The sequence below is a fragment of the Acomys minous genome (genome assembly GCF_964271855.1).
Source record: "Acomys minous genome assembly, chromosome: 5".
Classification (NCBI taxonomy): Eukaryota; Metazoa; Chordata; class Mammalia; order Rodentia; family Muridae; genus Acomys; species Acomys minous.
The window spans coordinates 121909853-121928298 of record NC_140494.1 but is presented as its reverse complement, the minus strand read 5'-3'; the positions used below and the strand labels follow the sequence as shown (position 1 = coordinate 121928298).

Sequence of the window (18446 nt, the reverse complement as noted above, 5' to 3'; positions counted from 1 at the left end):
CCCCACTTGGTGCGGAAAGGGGGTCTCAGCTTCTCCCACACAGGGGCCATGATCCCAGAACCCCATCTAAGATGCTTTCTGCTCCCCTGAGATTTAATACAGATCTTCACTCAGACTTCTAGAACCATCTTTGCCCTTCTGACTCCTTTCTGTGGGCCTGAGTCTGGCACTGAAGGTGCAAAGACCAGCCTCACCCTGGGGGCTCACAGCCACCCTTCTCTACCTCTTCACTTTCCATCTTATTTTTTTCATCTCCCTTTTTGCATTTCTCCTCATTTGTTTTTCTTACAATGCCCTTTCCAGGTGGCTCTGTGTTACTGCTTCAGAATGACTCATGGCGGTTGGACCAGGAGGGAAATATCCCAGAGGTTAGGCATAGATTTAAGAACTCAAGAGTAAGCTACAGAGACACCACCACAACCTGCTCAGTCCAGAAACAAACATGCTACCACTGGCCATGTTGGAATCAGGCATGAAGTTGAGGTGGGGGTAGTGGGTGGGGAGAAGCATTGGAAACGGCTTGATATCTCAAGAACCTGGTCATGTTGCAGTCAGGGATAGTTAAAAGGAAGCATTCTATCTAAGCCTGGGGAAAACCCTGGTTAGGTTAGCCTGGGATTAGTGAGAATCATTTATAGCACATTGGTATGTTTTTCTAATTGCATACAACCTTTGAAAATGTGGCTGCTTTCTGATTGTCAATGAAAGACCAGGTTTGTTCATTTGTTTTGCTTTGTTTTTTTTTGTTTTTTTTTTTTAAATTTTCTTGTGGTGCAGACTGCTGATGGGAAGTTCACGCTGCTGGGTAGTCACACCTATGGCAAGCCCACAGAATTGGGTAGAGCAATTATGAATGGGCCGACCTGCGCCCTCTAGTGTTCCTCAGGATAGATGCAGCTAAAGTTGTAAGGGGCCATAAAAACTGACCATGAGGTATGGTGTGGTGGCGCACACCTTCAATCCTAGAACTCCGGAGGCAGAGGCAGGTGGGTCTCTATGAGTTCCAGGCCACCCAGGACAACCCCATCCTCAAAATGACTGTAGCCATCCCTTAGTGTCCATGGAAAACTAGTTCCGGAACTCCATAGACACTAAAATCTCCAGCTACTCAAATCCCTACATAAAATGGCTTAAGACGGGGCCTGGCAAGATGGCTCAATGGCAGGAGTGCTGCACAAGCATTGGGACCTGAGTGAAAAGCTGGTCGTGGCCAGGTGTCCTGCATCCCCAGTCTGTGTCCCGTGGGAGCCGAATCAGGAGAGTGGCTGGAGCTTGCTGGCTGCTAGCTTAGCTCCAGGTTCAATGAGAGGCCCTGACTCTACAGAGTAAGAGATAGATAGATAGATAGATAGATAGATAGATAGATAGATAGATAGAGGGCGAGCAGGAACACCAGGTCCTCTATCTCTGCAAGTATGTGCACAGGGGCACGTACATCTGTAATATGTGTGTATACAATACACAGACACTCACACACAATGGCTCAGCATTTGCATAGAACCTACACACACCTCCTCATATACTTTAAGCCACCTCTAGGATACTTTTAACCTCCAATTCAATACAAGTGTTAGGTCCTGCTGCAGGGCGTGGCTGGCATGGCCTGCCCTCTACCTAGGGGCGGGGCTTCCTCTCTCCCAGAGATTCACTATCTAAAGCAGACAGTTTTGTTCCAGGCCCCCTTTTTCTCCACCTCCCTACCCTCTCTCCCTCCCTTTCCCCACCCCCAGCGTGCGCTCCCTTTTCTCTTCCCCTTCCTGTGCCTTTTCCAGTAAACCTGCATTTATATTATAGCTTCATCACCAATTAGCTCATTCTGTTGATTTAACCAATCAGGTAGCTGTTTAAATGGTCACTGTAATATATTATTTAGAGACTAACCGATAAGAGAACAACCTGGACATGCTCAGTACAGACACATTTTTTTAAATATAATATGTTCAATCTATAATTTATTGAATCTGTAGATTCAGGACTCACAGACATGGAGGGCCAAATGTACCACCCTTGAAATTGTACGACTCGGCTTTGAAGATGTCGTGGGTTTCAGACTGAGCTTACTCGCTCCCTCCGGTGAGACGCTCCCTTTGCCTCCCTTGCACTGGACTTAGGAAGGATGTTGGGAGCCAGAGAATGGATGGTGTTGCCTTTGGAGAAGGGGGTAGTGTGAGGAGGCTGCAGGCCACTGTGCAGGGCTGGGGAGAGAGGGTAGAGGGTGGGAAGAGGCAGGCCAAGAAGATGCTGACTTGGCAGTTCCCCCTGACTTTCCTGAACTGGCCAAAGCCAGTTTATTTTCTTTCTTGGGGGTTAGTAACCAGGAGGCTTTTCTTTCAGTGTTTCCACTCCCAAGACCGTGTCTTCTTACCCTTGAAACATACTGTTTGGCACCCTGCCTCTTGGAGTTCAGCGCTAGGAAAATTTCCCTGGCTGTAAGGCATGCCCTTGGCTCCAGCTCTTGTCTCTGTGTGAAGTGTTAGCTACCTGGGCCATCACTCATATTCTTCAAGTCCTGGCGCTTTCTGGCATTGATTTAGAATTAAAAAACATAAATAAATAAAAGGAGGACGCAGAAAGAAATGACTTGGGGGCCACAAAGAGTCTTGAGAGCTGCTTACTGGCTGCGCCTTACATCTCCACAGTGCCCTTGAGTTTGCACTGGGTTCTAGCGCTGGCAGCCCCACCCCCTCAACCCCTGCCCCTGCCTCCCCATGGCTCCTCTCAAGGCTGCTTTCTATCAGTTGGGAGCATAAGGTGCTTCGAGCGCCAGCAACAAGGACAACTGCCTGGCTTTCTACTCCCCTCTCTGAGCCTCCCACAATCCCTTCTCGCCTCGCCTGCCTGCCTGCCTTGCCAGGGCCTGCCCGGTGGCTTGGCCTGGGGCCTAAGCCAGCATTTCCCTAGAATATGGTCCCCCCACCCCCTCCTTCTCTCTGGCCCTCATGCAGAGGAAGCCATCCTACCCACCAGCTATGCTTGTGTCATGATTTATCCTCTAACCAGAATGAGTCAGGGTGTGGATTTTTTTATTTGTTCCAAGGGAAAATAGTGGAGGACATTTCTGTACTGTGGGGCTGGGAGCCCGCTCTGGGAGCCTGAGTTGGGAACAAAGATGAGAGCGTTCCTCAGTGAGATTTCTACAGCAGAAAGGTCAAGCCTTTTCCAGGCTAGTCGTCACTGAGGAAGGAGGACCAGACTGAAGACCAGATCTGTCATTTGGCCCAAGCAGCCATTCAAGTGCCCCTTTCCTCAAAGCCCCTCTCTCTTCCCGCAGGGACGGAACGGAATGGGAGGCAAACTCTCTCAGTTATTGCTCTGTGACAGACATTCTACATCACTTCCTCCTCCTCCTCCTTCCTCCAAAGGATGCTCCAGGATTTGCATCCCTGGGCCCCTTTGTTGGATGAAGAGACTGTGGTACAAAAAATGGCTGTGACATGTTCAAGACTCATGGCTTGGGAAGTGATGAGGTGAGAAGGGAAGCATTTCATGTGGCCCAAGTGGTCCTTGCCAGGTAGCCAAGAGTGATCTTTTGATCCTCCTGCCTTCACAGAGGCTACAGGGGTGAGCCGTCATGCCAAGTGAGGCTGTGTGAGTTTGTGTCGGTAGAGGCTAGAGAGTGCCAGAGCCCCTGGAACTGGAGTTACAGTTGGTTGTGAGCTGCCTCATGTGGATGCTGGGAACATGCAGGAAGCACTCTTAACCACTGAGCTATCTCTCCAGCCCTGGTCGTAGCAAGTTGACAACAAGAACTAAGCAGAAGAGGTTAATGACCCGTTTGCCAGACATGTGTAACTCCAGCCCTTGCTGTCTCAGGACCACCATGTGATGCCATGCTTCTGGCAGACTGTTGGAGGTTGGTTTTGTGCACTGTGTATTTGAATGCTGATTTCTGTATCCAGAAATCTGGTTGCCGTCCCGGCTTTGGCATTGTCATTTTTACGAAGCATTTCCTGTCTCAATGTTGTGTAAAAATTGTTCTCTATCACCCTCTGATTGATTAATAAAGAGCTGAAAAGCCAGTAGCTGGGCAGGAGAGTTAAGGCGGGGCTTCTGACCCTAGGGAGAGGATCTCAGATGGGGATCAGGGGGAGTTGCAATGAGGACATGGATAATCAAGGGGGTGCCAGAGCAAGACTAAGCTGGCAGGTAATAGACCACATGGTTGGGAAGTAGGCCAAGCCAGTATAGCAGGGTTAGAATAGTTCAGTATCTGCCCAGCTATAGTATCTTAAGCTTATAATAAGTACAGGAGGTCTCTGTCTTGTTATTCGGGAGCTAGGGCGGGCATAGAAAGTCTCTATTCTACAGCAGAGGTGATGGTGAGAACCGTGGCCAGATCTGCACCTCACCATGGGGAATATTTGCTTCCAAACTTTGCAGGTGTCTAGGTCCCTTCCCTCCCCCCCCCCCCCCCGCCCACCATCCATCTGTAAGATGTACAATCACGTGGCTCTTGAAGCTTCTAACTAGCTCTGTTTGCCAGAGCACCCTGATGAAAAGGCTGGGACCCGAGACTGAGTGAGAGAAGCCATTGGGCCTGACCCCATTCCCGATGGCAACCGCAGTAATGCCCCAGCCGTTCTTTCACTACAGGGAGAAGTTCCCACCCTTGAGGGCAGCCTGGGCTTAGGAGACAGAAGCTCATCTACTTTTCTCCCGTGTCTCCACCTGCTCACTGCATGCTGTCTTCACCCAGGAAAATGTCTGAGGCTCTAGGGAGCTCGGCCTAGGCACCTTCCCTCCCTGGCCTTAAGATACAAGTTGAGCTGTTGAGATATTGATGGCTTCCTAGGAGAGCAGGGGGTAGGGGTGGGAGCAAGGTCGCCTCTTCTTGCTTGGTAGCCTCTGTCCCATCTCAATAGGGATTTGGGTGAGGGAGAAAAGAAGAGGGGCGGGGAGAGAGGGAGGGAGGGAGGGAGGGAGGGGAGAGAGAGGATGGTAGAGAGGATGGGGTGAAGGAAAGCGAGGAAGGCAAAAGGAGGAGAAAGAGGGGGAAGAGGAGAGAAAGGAAAAGGAAGGAGGAAGGTGGGAAGGAGAAGGGAGCTGGGGAAAGTGAGGGAGGAAGCTGGAGAGACAGGGAAGGGAAGGAGGAGTGAGGCAGAGCGGACAGAAGGAGGTTTTGACGTGAAAATCCCACCTTTACCATCTTCCTCCGATTTTTCTGCAGCCCTTCCCTGTGGTGTTGGGCACTGATTCCTTCGTATGAACCCCAGGGCCTTTCGTGTGGCCCTCTCTAGGTACCTGTGAGCTGGAATCTGTGTTCTGTGAGCACGCCTTCCTCTCCCTGGCTGGGCTTGGCTCCTGTTCCTCCTGCATCTTCTCAGTACTAGAATCCCCAGCTCTGGCTCCCACAAAGCCAGGAGTGGAGCCGGGGACAGGGGAAGGCGGACGGACGGACGTAGGACTTGGGCTAGGCTCAGGGCGGAGCTGCTTCTGCTGTGTCCCTTTGAGTCTAGGCAGGATGATGCCTGGGGAGATCTGGGCTACCCCCACCCCGTTCCTTCTGACACCGGCTGTGTCCTCTGTGGCCTCTCCTGTAAAGTGGGAGCAAGCTCACTTCACCTTTAGGTTGCCTGATTCTCTGCACCTGCACCACGATGTTAGTCTTGACTGTCAACCTGCTGGGATTTAGAGTTGCAATGGAAACCAGTCTCTCCATGTGTCTATGAGGATGTTTCCAGAAAATTTTGCCTGAGGTAGGAAGAACCCCCCCCCCCCCCCGAATATGGCCTGCACCATGTCATGGGCTGGGACCCCAGACAGCTGAGCACCTGTGTTCATTGCTCTCTGCTCCCTGATTGCAGATGCACTGTGACTAGCTGCCTCACACCCCTGCCACCATGCCCTCTGTACCACGATGGACTTTCCCATCTCACTGGGAATAAAGATAATCACCCGCTCCCACCCCCCATCCCGGCCCCGATTGGTTTGCCAGCTGTTTTGTCCTAGCACTGAAAACTAATACACACACCCAGGCAGCTTACCATAGCCTTGTGTCATGGAAGTCCACATATCCCTAACAGTGTCTCCTTTAGCAGAGTGTTCTGCCTTGTGAGAGCTGGGGTTTTTCTGGCCAGGGGCATAGCTTCAAGAACAAACTGGGACCTTATGGGGCCCAGTTCTCTTTCTTCCGAGCATCAGGAGGCTTCCTGCTCCAGAGGATGCAGTCAAAGCCTCCTGCAAGCCGACACTGGAGCTTGGGGACATCAAATGGTCTTAATCACTTCAATGTAAACGCGCTCTCAAGTCATGTGGATTGAATTTCTCTGAAAACACACAAGGGCTTAAGGAGCGGGGTTGGGGGGGTTGGGGGGGTGGTAGGACACTCAGCCCCAGAGGAATTTGTTTTCCCTTTCCTTTCTGTGTGCCTGTGAGTGTTGTTGTTGCTGAGACAGAAGCATGTCAGAAACGGTTCAAGATGGCCACGGCATCCCTGGGTGCTCGGCAGAGCCCATGGAGGGTTCTGAGTCAGGCACGGTGGGCAAAAAAAGGTGGAGGACTAGTGAAAAGCACTGGCTACCCCACCAGGCCTGTGCCCTCTACCTCTCAGTCAGGGTCCTGTGCCCCTGAGACCCCACGAAGCTCCAGCAAGATGGCTTTCCTGTGGGTGCTCGCAGTGGGTGGGCCACACTGGGAGCCACACATCCCCCCCCCTCTGGTGAACCTTAGAGGCCTGTCTCTGCTGGAGACACCGGAGAGTGTGTGACACAGATCCCCTGGGTCTGACCTGGGAGACATAGCCTGCGGGCATGAGCTGTGCCAAGGGCTGGGTGCTGAGGAGCCCCTCAACCCTCAGCCACTGTCTTGATCTCAGGGTTCTCTGCCTCCAGCTGCAAGTCCCTTCCTGCTTTGCTGATTAAGAAACACATGCACACTTGCAGCGCTCTAACCTTGCCCAACGTTCCCAGATGGAGTGGGGGATGGTCCAGCCCCATTTGACACATGAGTAAAAAGAGCCTCATCTTCCAAGGCCTGTCTCCAAGTGGGAGAACTTTATGCTTCAAACCCTCTCTTGATCCTGCTTTGAGGCACCTTCTAGCATACAGCCACATCAACACCTGCCACAGAGGCGTGCATAGTGATCAGCCAGTGTCCCCCTCAAATGACACTGCCATCAGCCTGTCACCCCACGATCAATACCCAGGGGTCTTCTCTGTGAATAAGACCCCCAGAAAGCTGCCTGCAGGGTGATAGGAAGAAGCAGAGAAGGGAATGTGAAGGCCAGTCATTCTTGCCACTTTGCTACGGGTTAGAATCACCATGGCAACAAAACTCTGGGCAAGTCTGTGAGGGATTATCTAGATAGACTAGGTTAATGGAGGCGGCAAGACCTGCCCTCAGTGTGGTGGTACCATTTCCCTACCCCCTACCCCCCCCCCATGCCAACTGCACTAACAGCAAAAATTGACGTGAGCTGGAGCATTTGCCACTCACCTTTCTGGCCAGACGCAATGGGCCAGCCGTCTCTGATGCCTTGCCTCCCCTGCTATGCTGGACTGTGCCTTCAAACTGTGAGCCAAAACAGATGCTTGATCCCTCCCTTAAGTTGTTTTCCTCGGGTATTTTGTCATAGTAACAAGACAAGCCACTAACATAGGGAATAATAAACAGGATAACAAATGAGGTTCCTATCACTATGGACAGGATTCCCTGAAAGGCTCAGGGTGCTGTGGTCCACCTCACATGTAGTTCCCAAGGTTGCCTCTCTCAGTAGTGGCTGTAAATAAATCCACGTCTATTGGCTCCAGTGCGTGTGGCCCTGCCCATCCGGCCTGAGGTACACACTCCTTCCCACAAGGCTTTGGGCCATGCTCAGATCAGCAAAAGCATCTGAGAAGTCAAGTCTGTAACCTTAGATACATACATCCCCTGACCTCCTCAGTGGCAGCTGCTATTCAAAGGCCTCCCAGGGACCCTGGTCGAGGCTCCCCGCTTTTAGAACCTGCCTGAGTTTCCGCCTTGAGCAAGATGCTGTGCTGCTTGCTCTCAGGCTTCATGGATGGGACTCTGGTATTTCATGGGGGACAGGAGACATGAGAGTAAAAGGCTCCCTTGTTATCTTGGAAGCGATATGTCAGAGGGAAGGCCCAGGGAGGGAAAGGTCATTCCAGGACAGGAAAGGCCTCCAGAGAGTTGCAATGGAGAAAGTGACCCCACAAAGATGGGTATAAATGCTGCCAGGTCATCTTTTGTCTTGCATTGTTTTTTTAAATCATTGAGTCATTGTCTCCTCAATGGGTTTAAGGCTTACTCCAGAGTGAAACCATGCTTTTAGCATTCCAATACTGTGCAGAGCCTGCAGATTTACTAACAGATGTTTAAACAAAATAAATTCTATCTTGAAAAAGTCCATTCAACCCAGTTTTTTCTTTTTTGAGACTTGGTTTTCTGTAGCCCAGGCTGGCCTCAGATTATGCAGCCAGGACAACTTTGAACTTCTGATCCTCTTGCCTCTGCCTCTTGAGTGCTGAGGTTGCAGCTGGTGCCACCATAGCCAGTTTATGTAGTGTTAGGGACTGAACGCGTGGCTTTACCGATGAGCTCCAGGGATCCTGGCTCCGCCTCCTCAGCACTAGGATTACAGGCATTTGCCATCATGGCCAGCTTTTAGTGTGTGTGCTAGGGGTGCACACTCGGTTTCTTGTGCTTGCATGAGCTATCTCCTCAGCCCCTCAACATTATACCTCGCCGTCTTTCATACCTTGTAAAGACAAAGCATACTGGACAGCTGGAGGGATAGCTCAGTGGTTAAGTATGCTTAGTGACCAGGCACCAGTGGCACACGCCTGTAATCCCAGCATTTAGGGAGGCAGAGGCAGGCGGGTCTCTGTGAGTTTGAGGTCAGCCTGGTCCACAAAGCGAGTCCAGGACAAAAAGAGAATGCTTGGTGCTCTTCTGCAGGCTCCAAGATGAAAAAACACCAAGTCTAACAGCTTAAAGATAAGACATACTAAAGTTGTTCTCTTCTATTTTCTATAAAGAAAATTATAGCAAACACAGGCACAGAATTATACGAAGACAACAATTATGTGAGTCACCAGATAGGGAAGCCCGCAGTTTAAAGGCCTTGTGGAATTTATAACTATGCAGAGGTAAAAGTCAATGACAAAAACGATAGATCTTGAGTCAGTGAGATGGCTCAGTGGGTAAAGGCTCTCGCTGCCAAGCCTGACAACCTGAGCTCCATCCCTGGAGCCCACATGGGGGAAGGAAAGAAACAACTCCCAATTAAAATTATATCTAGCAGCTGGGCACAGTGGTGCACGCCTGCAATCCCAGCACTCAGGGAGGTAGAGGCAGGCAGATTTCTATGAGTTTGAAGCCAGACTAGCCTACAAAGTGAATCCAGGACAGCCAGGGCTACACAGAGAAACCCTGTCTCCAAAAACAAGAAACAAAACAAAACCCATATGTAGTTGTATAATTATGATATAAAATATTAAGATATAACAGAAGATATATTAGATGAACTAGTTGAGCTCTGACCTTCACGTGCCTACTTTAGTGACCCCTCCCAAACAAACAAACAAATAAATGTAATTTAAAAAATAGACCATAGTGAATCATTAATGCACACTTTAATCTCTAGGTTGAACTGTAAAATCTATGTGAAAGAAGAGCTGTGTAAGGCCAAGGGAGTAGCTCAGTGGCAGAGTCCTGCTTTGCATACATGAGACACTGGATGAGACCTTGGTTGGGTCCCCAGCACTGGAAACAATAGGACAACAAATAACAGGAACAAGAAAAAGCAGAAAAGAAGAAGAAGGGGAGGAGGAGGAGGAGGAGGAGGAGGAGGAGGAAGAAGAAGAAGAAGAAGAAGAAGAAGAAGAAGAAGAAGAAGAAGAAGAAGCAGCCATAGACAGCAGGCATGCCCCTTGAAGAGACTATGTTATCAGTTCAGCTATGTTCTTACATTAAATGTCCAATTGAAAGGCAAGGTTTATCAGCCGGGCGTGGTGGCACATGCCTTTAATCCCCAGCACTCGGGAGGCAGAGGCAGGTGGATCACTGTGAGTTCGAGGCCAGCCTGGTCTACATTGCAAGTCCAGGACAGCCAAGGCTACACAGAGAAACCCTGTCTCAAACAACAACAACAACAACAACAACAACAACAACAACAACAACAACGACAACAACGCAAGATTTATCAATGAGAATTATCCAATTAAAAGGCAAGGCTTATCAGAATGGATCATTTAGAAAAGGAATGCTTTAAATATAAGGACACAGCGGGCTGAAGACATGACTCAGTGGTTATGAGCACACACTGCTCTTGCAAAGGACCTGAGTTTGGTTCCCAAATCCACACTGGGAGTCTTATAACTGCCTGCAGCTCCAGCTACAGGGAACCCAGGGCCCTCTTCTAGCTCTGCAGGCAATTGCACTCATGTGTATATACTCCCACACAGACATATATGCATATGCATAATTAAAGATAAAAATAAATCTTCAAGAGAAGTAAGGATACAGAAAGGTTGGAAGCAAGAAGATTAAAAAAAAGAGTACACAAAAATTTACTAAAGGATAGCTATTGTGCCCACAGTAGTCCAGACAAATATATATATGTATATATACATATATATGTAATAAATATAGAATACTTACAATATAAAGTATTAATATGTAACATAAGATTTATTAGGTGCCCTAGTCAGCTTTAACTGTCAATTTGTCACACACAGTTCAGAATCACCTGAGAGAAGAATCTCAACAGGGGGATTGCCAGGTCACACTGACTGACCTGTGGCGGCATCTAGGGAGGTGCTTGTCCTGATTGTTAACTGATGTGGGAGGGTCCACTCCACTGTGAGTGGCACTATTCCCTGGGCCGGTGGTTCTCACCTGTATGGGAAAGCTAGCTGGGCTTGAGCCTGAGAATGGATACCAAGCAGCATTATCGCACGGGTTTTCGCTGTTCTTGCTTGGTTGTGCCTGAGTCCCCAGGTCAGAGGCGATGCCGTGTCCTGACTTTAGGTTCTTGTCCTGACTCCCCTCTGATAGACCTTGACCTGGAGGCACAGCCAGCAAATTCTCTCCTCCCTAGGTTGCTTTTGGTTAGAGTCACAGCAACCGAATGAAAATAGAATATTAGGCTGCAATGCTAAATTGGTATCTGTACCTAGCAATGAATTAATACACGTACCTAGTTAACAACTTTGATATAAAGCAAAGTTGAGAGAACTAAATGGAGAATTCCCAGCAATAGCTGGAGATTTTAGCACATCGCCCAGAAACGTGGCATAAGCATCTCAGAGAGAGTCCTCACCCCAAACAAAGCCATCGAATAGAAACAGTGACTTTGTATACATGAGAACAATACAGCCATGTTGAGCTAATCACACACAAAACAAAACAAAACACTTAACAGAAAGCTGAGCAGGGCGGATGTGGAGGTGCAGGCTTTTATTCCCAGTACTCGGGTGGCAGTGGCAGGTGGATCTCTGTGAGTTCAAGGCCAGCCTGGTCTTTAGAGTGGGTTCCAGGACGGCCAAGGTGTCACAGAGAAACTGTTTCAAAAAGCCAACCAACCAACCAACCAACCAACCAACCAACCAACCAATCAACCAACCAATAAATAAAGAAAAAGAACAGAAAAACAAACTAAGACTGTTTGGTGTCACCTTGTCTAATCAGCCTTAAACTGACAGCTCTAGGCACTGCAATAAGAAGTAGAAGATTGGGAAGAAGAAACAAAGCGTGATCATGTGAGATGACCTGACTTTTTAGAAACCCTCAAAGAACCACAGGCCAGGATAGGGTGAGATGACTCACTGGGCGAAGATGCTTGCCACACAAGGCTGGCGGCTCAAGCCAGATGCCCAGAACCACATGAAAGTGAAAGGAAAGAACTGACTCCCCAAAATTGTCTTCCGACCTCTGTATACAGGTGTGGCATGTCTCCTATCACACACACACACACACACACACACACACACACACACACACACACACACTCACACTTTCCAGCAGCATAAAAAGCAAATGTGTAGGAAGTAGTGTAACTAAAGATGGTCAAGACTTTAAATTGAAAACTGTGAGAAAAAAATGTAAAGCTAAATAAATTAAGGGACCAGGACACTTGCTATTATTATGATTTCATTTATTCTCAAATGTATCTATACATTTAGTATTACTATAATCAAAATGTCAGTGAATGCCATTGGAGGAAAGTTGGTAGAAGGAAGGGCATAGGGCTTAAAATAGAATGAAATATGGTGCCCAAAATGAATAAATACAGAGAACTCACATGCCTGACTACAAAATTTATTTCTTGAGATTGTTGTATACTGCCCAGGCTGTTCTCAAACTTGCTACATAGCTTATGATGTCCTTGAATTTCTGATCTTCCTGGCTCTACCTCCTGGAACACTGGGATTACAGTGTGCACCATCACTCCTGGTTTCTGTGGTGCTTGGGACTGAAGCCAGCACTTTGTGCACAGGAGGGAGGCGCTATATCAGCTGAGTCAAATTCCCAGCTTCAGACCAAAGCTGCTTTTTTACTGATACAAGTTTGATAGAGAGATAAATGGAACAGAAGTGAGGTAAGCAACTGACCTGCAGGTGTGTGGTCATGTAATGGTTAACAAAGGTGACAATGGAGTTCAGTGGAGAAAATGAACTTTCCACAGATGCTACCAGGTCAATTCTGGCAGCAAAACAACAACAACAGCAACAACAACAGCAACAACAACAACAACAACAACAATGACAGCGGTGGCAGCAGCAGCAGCAGCACCACCACCACCACCACCAACAACAACAACAAAAACCCATGTTTTGTCTTTAGTGCACAGCTTATGCAAAAACCAATTAGTGATGTAATTAGCGATGTAAATGAGAGAACAACTTCTCCAGTAAAGCAGAGGTGACAATGACAAAAATGTGAGGAAAAGCATAGATTTCCTAAATGGGGAATATGAAAAGAACTAACCAAGAGATGGCTGATAAATGTACAACTTAAGGTAAATGTGATGTAATCCCAGAGGCCAGTCAGGGCAGTCTGGGTTACATGAGCTCCAGGCCAAGAAAGGCCATCCAAAACTGTCCCAACACACATGTGCGCGCGCGCGCACACACACACACACACACACACACACAGAGAGAGAGAGAGAGAGAGAGAGAGAGAGAGAGAGAGAGAGAGAGAGAGATATGCATGCATGCACACACGCATGAAACCTGGCTTAATGAATCTATAGTGACAGGAGTCAGAATCATGGCCTGTCTGGGGGGGCACTGACTGGGGAGGGGTACCTGGGTGGTCTACATCTACACTGGGAGCTGATTGTCTGCAGATGGATGGAAAAGCTCACTGGGCTGTACACCCAAGATAATCACACCACGGTGTCAGCTAGGCCTAAACAGAAAGATGAGCAAGACAAAGAGGGAAGAAACACAAGGAAGATGTAGGGGGTGGGAAGAGGGAAGGAAGCCGGGGAGGAGGGCGGGGACAGGGGCACAGAGGAGGAAAAATAGGACGAGGGCTGGGAGGAGGAAGAGGAAGGAGAAGGAAGAGGGGGGAAGAAAGAGAATGAAGAAGAGGAGGAAGAGGGAGGGAAGAAAAGGGAGGATTGAGGAAGAGGAAGAGCAAGAGGTAGTAGTGGAGGGGAAGGATGGAGGGGGAGCAAGGATAAGTGGAGGTAGAGACAGCAGGGGTGCAGGAGAGGAAGTGGGGGGTGGGGGTGGGGTGGCTACAGGAAGGTCTAGAGAACTGAACAGCGAATGGTGCCATTTAGAGAGAGTGTTGAGCAGACGAAGGGGAGGGGAGTAGAAAGGTCAGAGGTCGAAGGGCAGGCAGGGGTCAGCAGATTTGCTGGGGTCAGCAGGCATGGAGCATCTGTGGCCAGCACTCATGGGAAGGCTCTGAGAGCCTATCAGCTGAACCCGGCATGGGAATAACTGGGTTGAACTGTGCCAGCGTATGTGTGTGGAATATGCTCTGGGGCAATGGAAATGTCCTAACACTGACCTCTGGGCATGGCCTGGTAACCTAGTAAATTTACTAAAATCGCCATTGATTTGTACACTTGACACATTAGATTATATGATCAAAAAAGCTGTTTTATAAGAAAGTTATTAAAAACTTAGAGGTTGAAGCTTCCCCTTTGTTGCCTCACCTGGGGGTCCTGGGCTATGGCTGGCTTTCTCTCCACCCTCACTTTCTTCTTCTCTCTGGCCCCATCCTGCTGTCTCTGTACCTTGTGCACAACCTCACACCCAGCGGCAGACAGCCCAGCCACTCTCCAAGCGGATGAGGGCAGAGGTACCATTTCACAGTTCAGACACCAAGGTTCTGAGGATGCCTTATCAGCAGCTCCCAGTGCCTGCTCTCTTTGGTCATATAACCTGGAAAAGGGGTTTCACATGCCCCATTTCACCGATGAGACAACGGAAGAGCCTATGCCATTGGTTGCTCAGGTCTTGTGTGTAGAGCCTACAAGATTTTGACCTGCTGGGATGGAGAGTGGAGTCACAGGAATCAGGTGGCCTGGGAGGGACCTTGCAGCCTGGGCAGCTGGCAGGCCAGGGGTAGGAAGGAGGGCAGTGGTACGACACAGTGCTGGGCTAGGTGACCCAGGCTTTCACTCACCATTTCTTGCCACTGATATCATGCTGCTGTACTGTGTAGCCAAAGAAAGCAGCACTGGGTCCAGCAATGACCCGGGGAGTCCGGGTATCCATGTTGAAGGTGTCCGTGAATCCTGAGTAGGAGAAGAGAAGAGAAACAGGTGAGTGTGGAGGGTGCAGGCAATGCCTAGGGAAGTGTCTGGGCCATCTGGCTGCCTCAGAGAGGCCCTGGTCTTTGAGGAGCCCTTGTGGGAGGTGATTGACTAGCCTCTGTGGGAGAATCCATAGTCTGATGGGAAAGGTGTAGCCTCAATGCAGGAGGCAAAGACCCTATTTTGGGGAGCTACAGTTTGAATGAAGGACATTTACTCTCACTGCTGGAGCCTCAGTGCCCCGGGGCAAGGTCTTGTGTACATATAGTGGCTGACAGAAAAGCTAGAGACCAGGATGCTGGCAACAGCCATTGCGTCCACATTGAACGCTTTGGTTTCTCACCAGCCCTGTGAAATGGGCCCCAGTGTCTTTCTGAGGTTAGTCTGTGGGATGAACTTAGCAGGTCAGCTTGGGGATCAAAGAGCTTAGGGACCTGGGGCAGGGTCGCCCTCTTTAAGGGCCAGACCTGGAGGGCTGAGGAGCAAGAAGGCTCTTTCTAGCAAAGGGGTCCTCTCTCTCTACATCAGGTCTCACCCTGGGGTCAGAGCACAGTGTCCTTCATGGAATTCTGTCTAGAACTGGCTGGGCCTCCCCCTCGCTTACCCAGTCTGCACGGGGAAGAGAGGAATAAAGCTTGACTGCCGGAAAGAGACAGTTAAGTTACCGGAATCCAGTCACTGTGTGGATCTGCTCCAGCCAAACTAACCAGAGGGTGGATTTCCTTAAAAAATGACATCGGACCTGTCCCTCTGACCTTGGCTCTTGCCAATCTCTGGTTGTTCTAAAATCCATGGCTTTCTTTCCCTGGTGGTGATGTGGGAGCAGATACAACCCCTCCTCGGGGACTCTTGACCTCAGATATAAACAAAACAAACAAGAAGTCATTTTACATGGGGATCAATAGGCTGGCTGCAGAGATGCCGGGAGGTGGGCTGGGCAAGGTGCCACTCTTCTGCTCCAAGTTTGGTGACATAGGGGAACCCACAATTCCTTGATGGCTCTCACTCTGTGTCTGATGGCTGCTCTGGTTCCCCACCTTCTTGCTTAGCTTTTGAAAATGACCAGCTGGTTCCAAGAGATAAGAGCCGCAGACTCGAGCTTGAGTGTCAGCGGGGCGATCAGTTCTCAGACTCACTTAGTGAAGATTGACGTGGAGCTACTGCCTCCCGTCAGTTCTCCAGGGCTGAGGGAGATGGCCCACGTGACACTGGTAGCCCCATGGTAGCTCAAGGAATGTGTGTCGAATGTCCACGTGGCGAGGCACCTGTCTTCACCATCTCCCGTCACTCTCCCAAATAGCTTCCCAGGGATCTTCCGGGAGGGCGCCCACAGTCTCAGAGAAGTCAGGACTGGCTCAGTTGGTAGAGCGCACTTACTGCACAGGGTTCAGCAGCAGAGGCTGAGGTCTATAGTGAGGGCAGGCAGTGGCGCCTCTTCCTCCTGCCAGATCTGAGACGCATCCGTAGAACGCGAGGATTCTTGGAAAGCTCTTTGTGAGCTATTTCCCCAAAGTCACTAGTCTTTCTTCATGCCCCTCTCTTTATTCTTTGTATGTATGTATGTATGTATGTATGAATGTATGTGTGTGTATGTGTGTACATGCATGTGTCAGTGCATGTGGAGGTCATGTATGTTGTTTTGTAGCTGCCTTCCAGTGCATGTGGAGGTCATGTATGTTCTTTTGTAGCTGCCTTCTATCTTTGGTTTGAGACAGAGTCTCTCATTGGCCTGAAACTCCACCAGTAGGCCACAGTCGCTCCGTGCACCAACCTGTCTCCACCTCCCCACCTTGCATTCACTGGGATTACAAACGCACAGCATCTGCCACACCTGGCTTTTCACACAGCTTCTGGGGATTCAAACTCGGGCCCTCATGCGTGCGAGGCAAATGCTTTACCGAGCGGAGGCAACTCTCTCCTACTTACTCTCTATCACTTCTTTGGTGTGACTTTTCCTACAGATCTTCACTTCAGAAAAATATCTGCTTGGGGACCCATTCTGGGGAGGAGCGATGCTTGCCTGCGTAAGACGCAAGGTCGCCCGAGTCCCCAGCCATGCCGAGTGGGCCAACAGACTTGTTTGTAAGTCAGAAGAGTCTGAAGATGCCAAGAGAAGTGTTGGGAGGGCGGGGTCATGTGAGTTCTAGCCGCAGCTTTGCTGCAATTTGGCCGTGTGTCTGAGGAACATCTCTCTGCTTCCCTGGGCCCCAGGTGCTGTGACAAGAGAGGATTCGGTCCCACATTGTGGGCACAGCCCCACACATGTCTGTGGTTCTCCGGGGGGCAGACACATAGTCGACTCCCAGTTGTCAGCACACGAGCATCTGCCTTGAATCTCTGCAAACAATTGAGAACTGGAGACCAGGCGGCCGGGAAGAATGCGAGCTCATCTGAGCGTTGGCTGAACACATCTGGGAAGGGAAATCTCCAGGCAGAAATGATAATGTTTTGCATTCCCAAGCCAAAGGGAAACCATCAGTTCATAACTCTGACTATGCAGGCTTGGCTCTCCCTCTGCTTGTTTGCACCGTGGAGACTTGGCGACAGACCGGAGCTTCTGGACACATGAGACTACAAGAAGGATGGAGGCCTTTGGTGGGTGACAAGGGAGTGTGGTAATCTTTCCACAGAAAGCCTAGCCTTCACCCCAGAGCTGGATGTTGCTACTAAACCTCAGCGAGTCCCAGAGTGAGAGAGCAGAGCATCACTATAACGGTTCATACTGATTGCCGACCTGGTGGGATCCAGGGTCACCTTGGAGCCAAATCTCTGAACATAAGGATTATTGAGGTTAGGGTAACAGAGATAGGATAACACCCTGAATGCCGGTGGTGCCGTTCCCTAGGCTGGCATTCTGAACCATGTGAAGAGGGGAAAGCAAGGTGAACGCCAGCATTCTTCACGCCCTACCTCCTGACTGTGGGTATGAGACCAGTTGCTTCAGTCTTTTGCCATCATGACAGACTGTACCCTCACGTTGTGAACTACAAGTTCTTTCCTCAAGTTGCTCTCCTTGAGTAATTCCATCACAGCAACAAACCACCATTGCAAAGCTTCCGTCAGAACTCTCGACATTCCAAACTGCCCACGATTACCCCTCGGGACATGACCATGTGGCGCTGGAGTGGCTGGAGAGTCCCTTCCCTGGCTTCTCCTAGGGATGCGAGCATCCAGAGAGGGTGGGAAGCAGTGATGGCTGGAGAGCCGAAGTCAAAGGCCCAGCAGTGGTCCAACTCTGAAACAGCTCGTTAAGGGGCTGAGAGAAGGGCGCATGGTACAGAATGGATCTGTCCTTCTTAGGAGCTGAGACTGCTATGGGGAAGAGCTAGGCTGTGTGTAAGGAGACCTGGTCTCTTCCATGCATCTGTTGCTTACTGGCTGTGCGGTCCTGAACAAGGTGTTAGCTCTCTCTGGGCATCAGTCTCCCACCAGGCTAACCACTTCCGGTCCTGATGTCCTGAGTCTGTGTGCTCCTCTGTCCTCATCAGAGACGCAAGCTTGCAGACCAGCCCTGGGAGCAGTCAGTCCTGTGGGCAAATGGGTGCTTTCCTCCCAGGACTCTCCAGGGGTGTTCTTTACTTCCCTGCTTGCACTTGAGTCTGACACAAGTGTCCCTCAGCCTTGGGGCTCCCGGCAAAGGTGAACTGCTCCCCCACCTCAGCACCTAGCCTGGCCTGTCTGCTGTTGGAGTCACAGGGTGCAGTGAAGTCAGGAAGGTACTGACTGC

The 18446-nt window shown here is 49.9% G+C and overlaps 1 protein-coding gene across 1 annotated transcript in view; it reads right to left on the bottom strand.

The window, feature by feature from the left end:
- Positions 1–18446, bottom strand: part of ITGA11 (integrin subunit alpha 11) — a 94446-nt gene that overhangs the window by 61308 nt on the left and 14692 nt on the right. The window contains exon 2 of the mRNA XM_084781158.1: positions 14590–14701. Within this exon, the coding sequence (XP_084637284.1) occupies positions 14590–14701 (112 nt within the window). The remainder of the gene's footprint in view (positions 1–14589; positions 14702–18446) is intronic.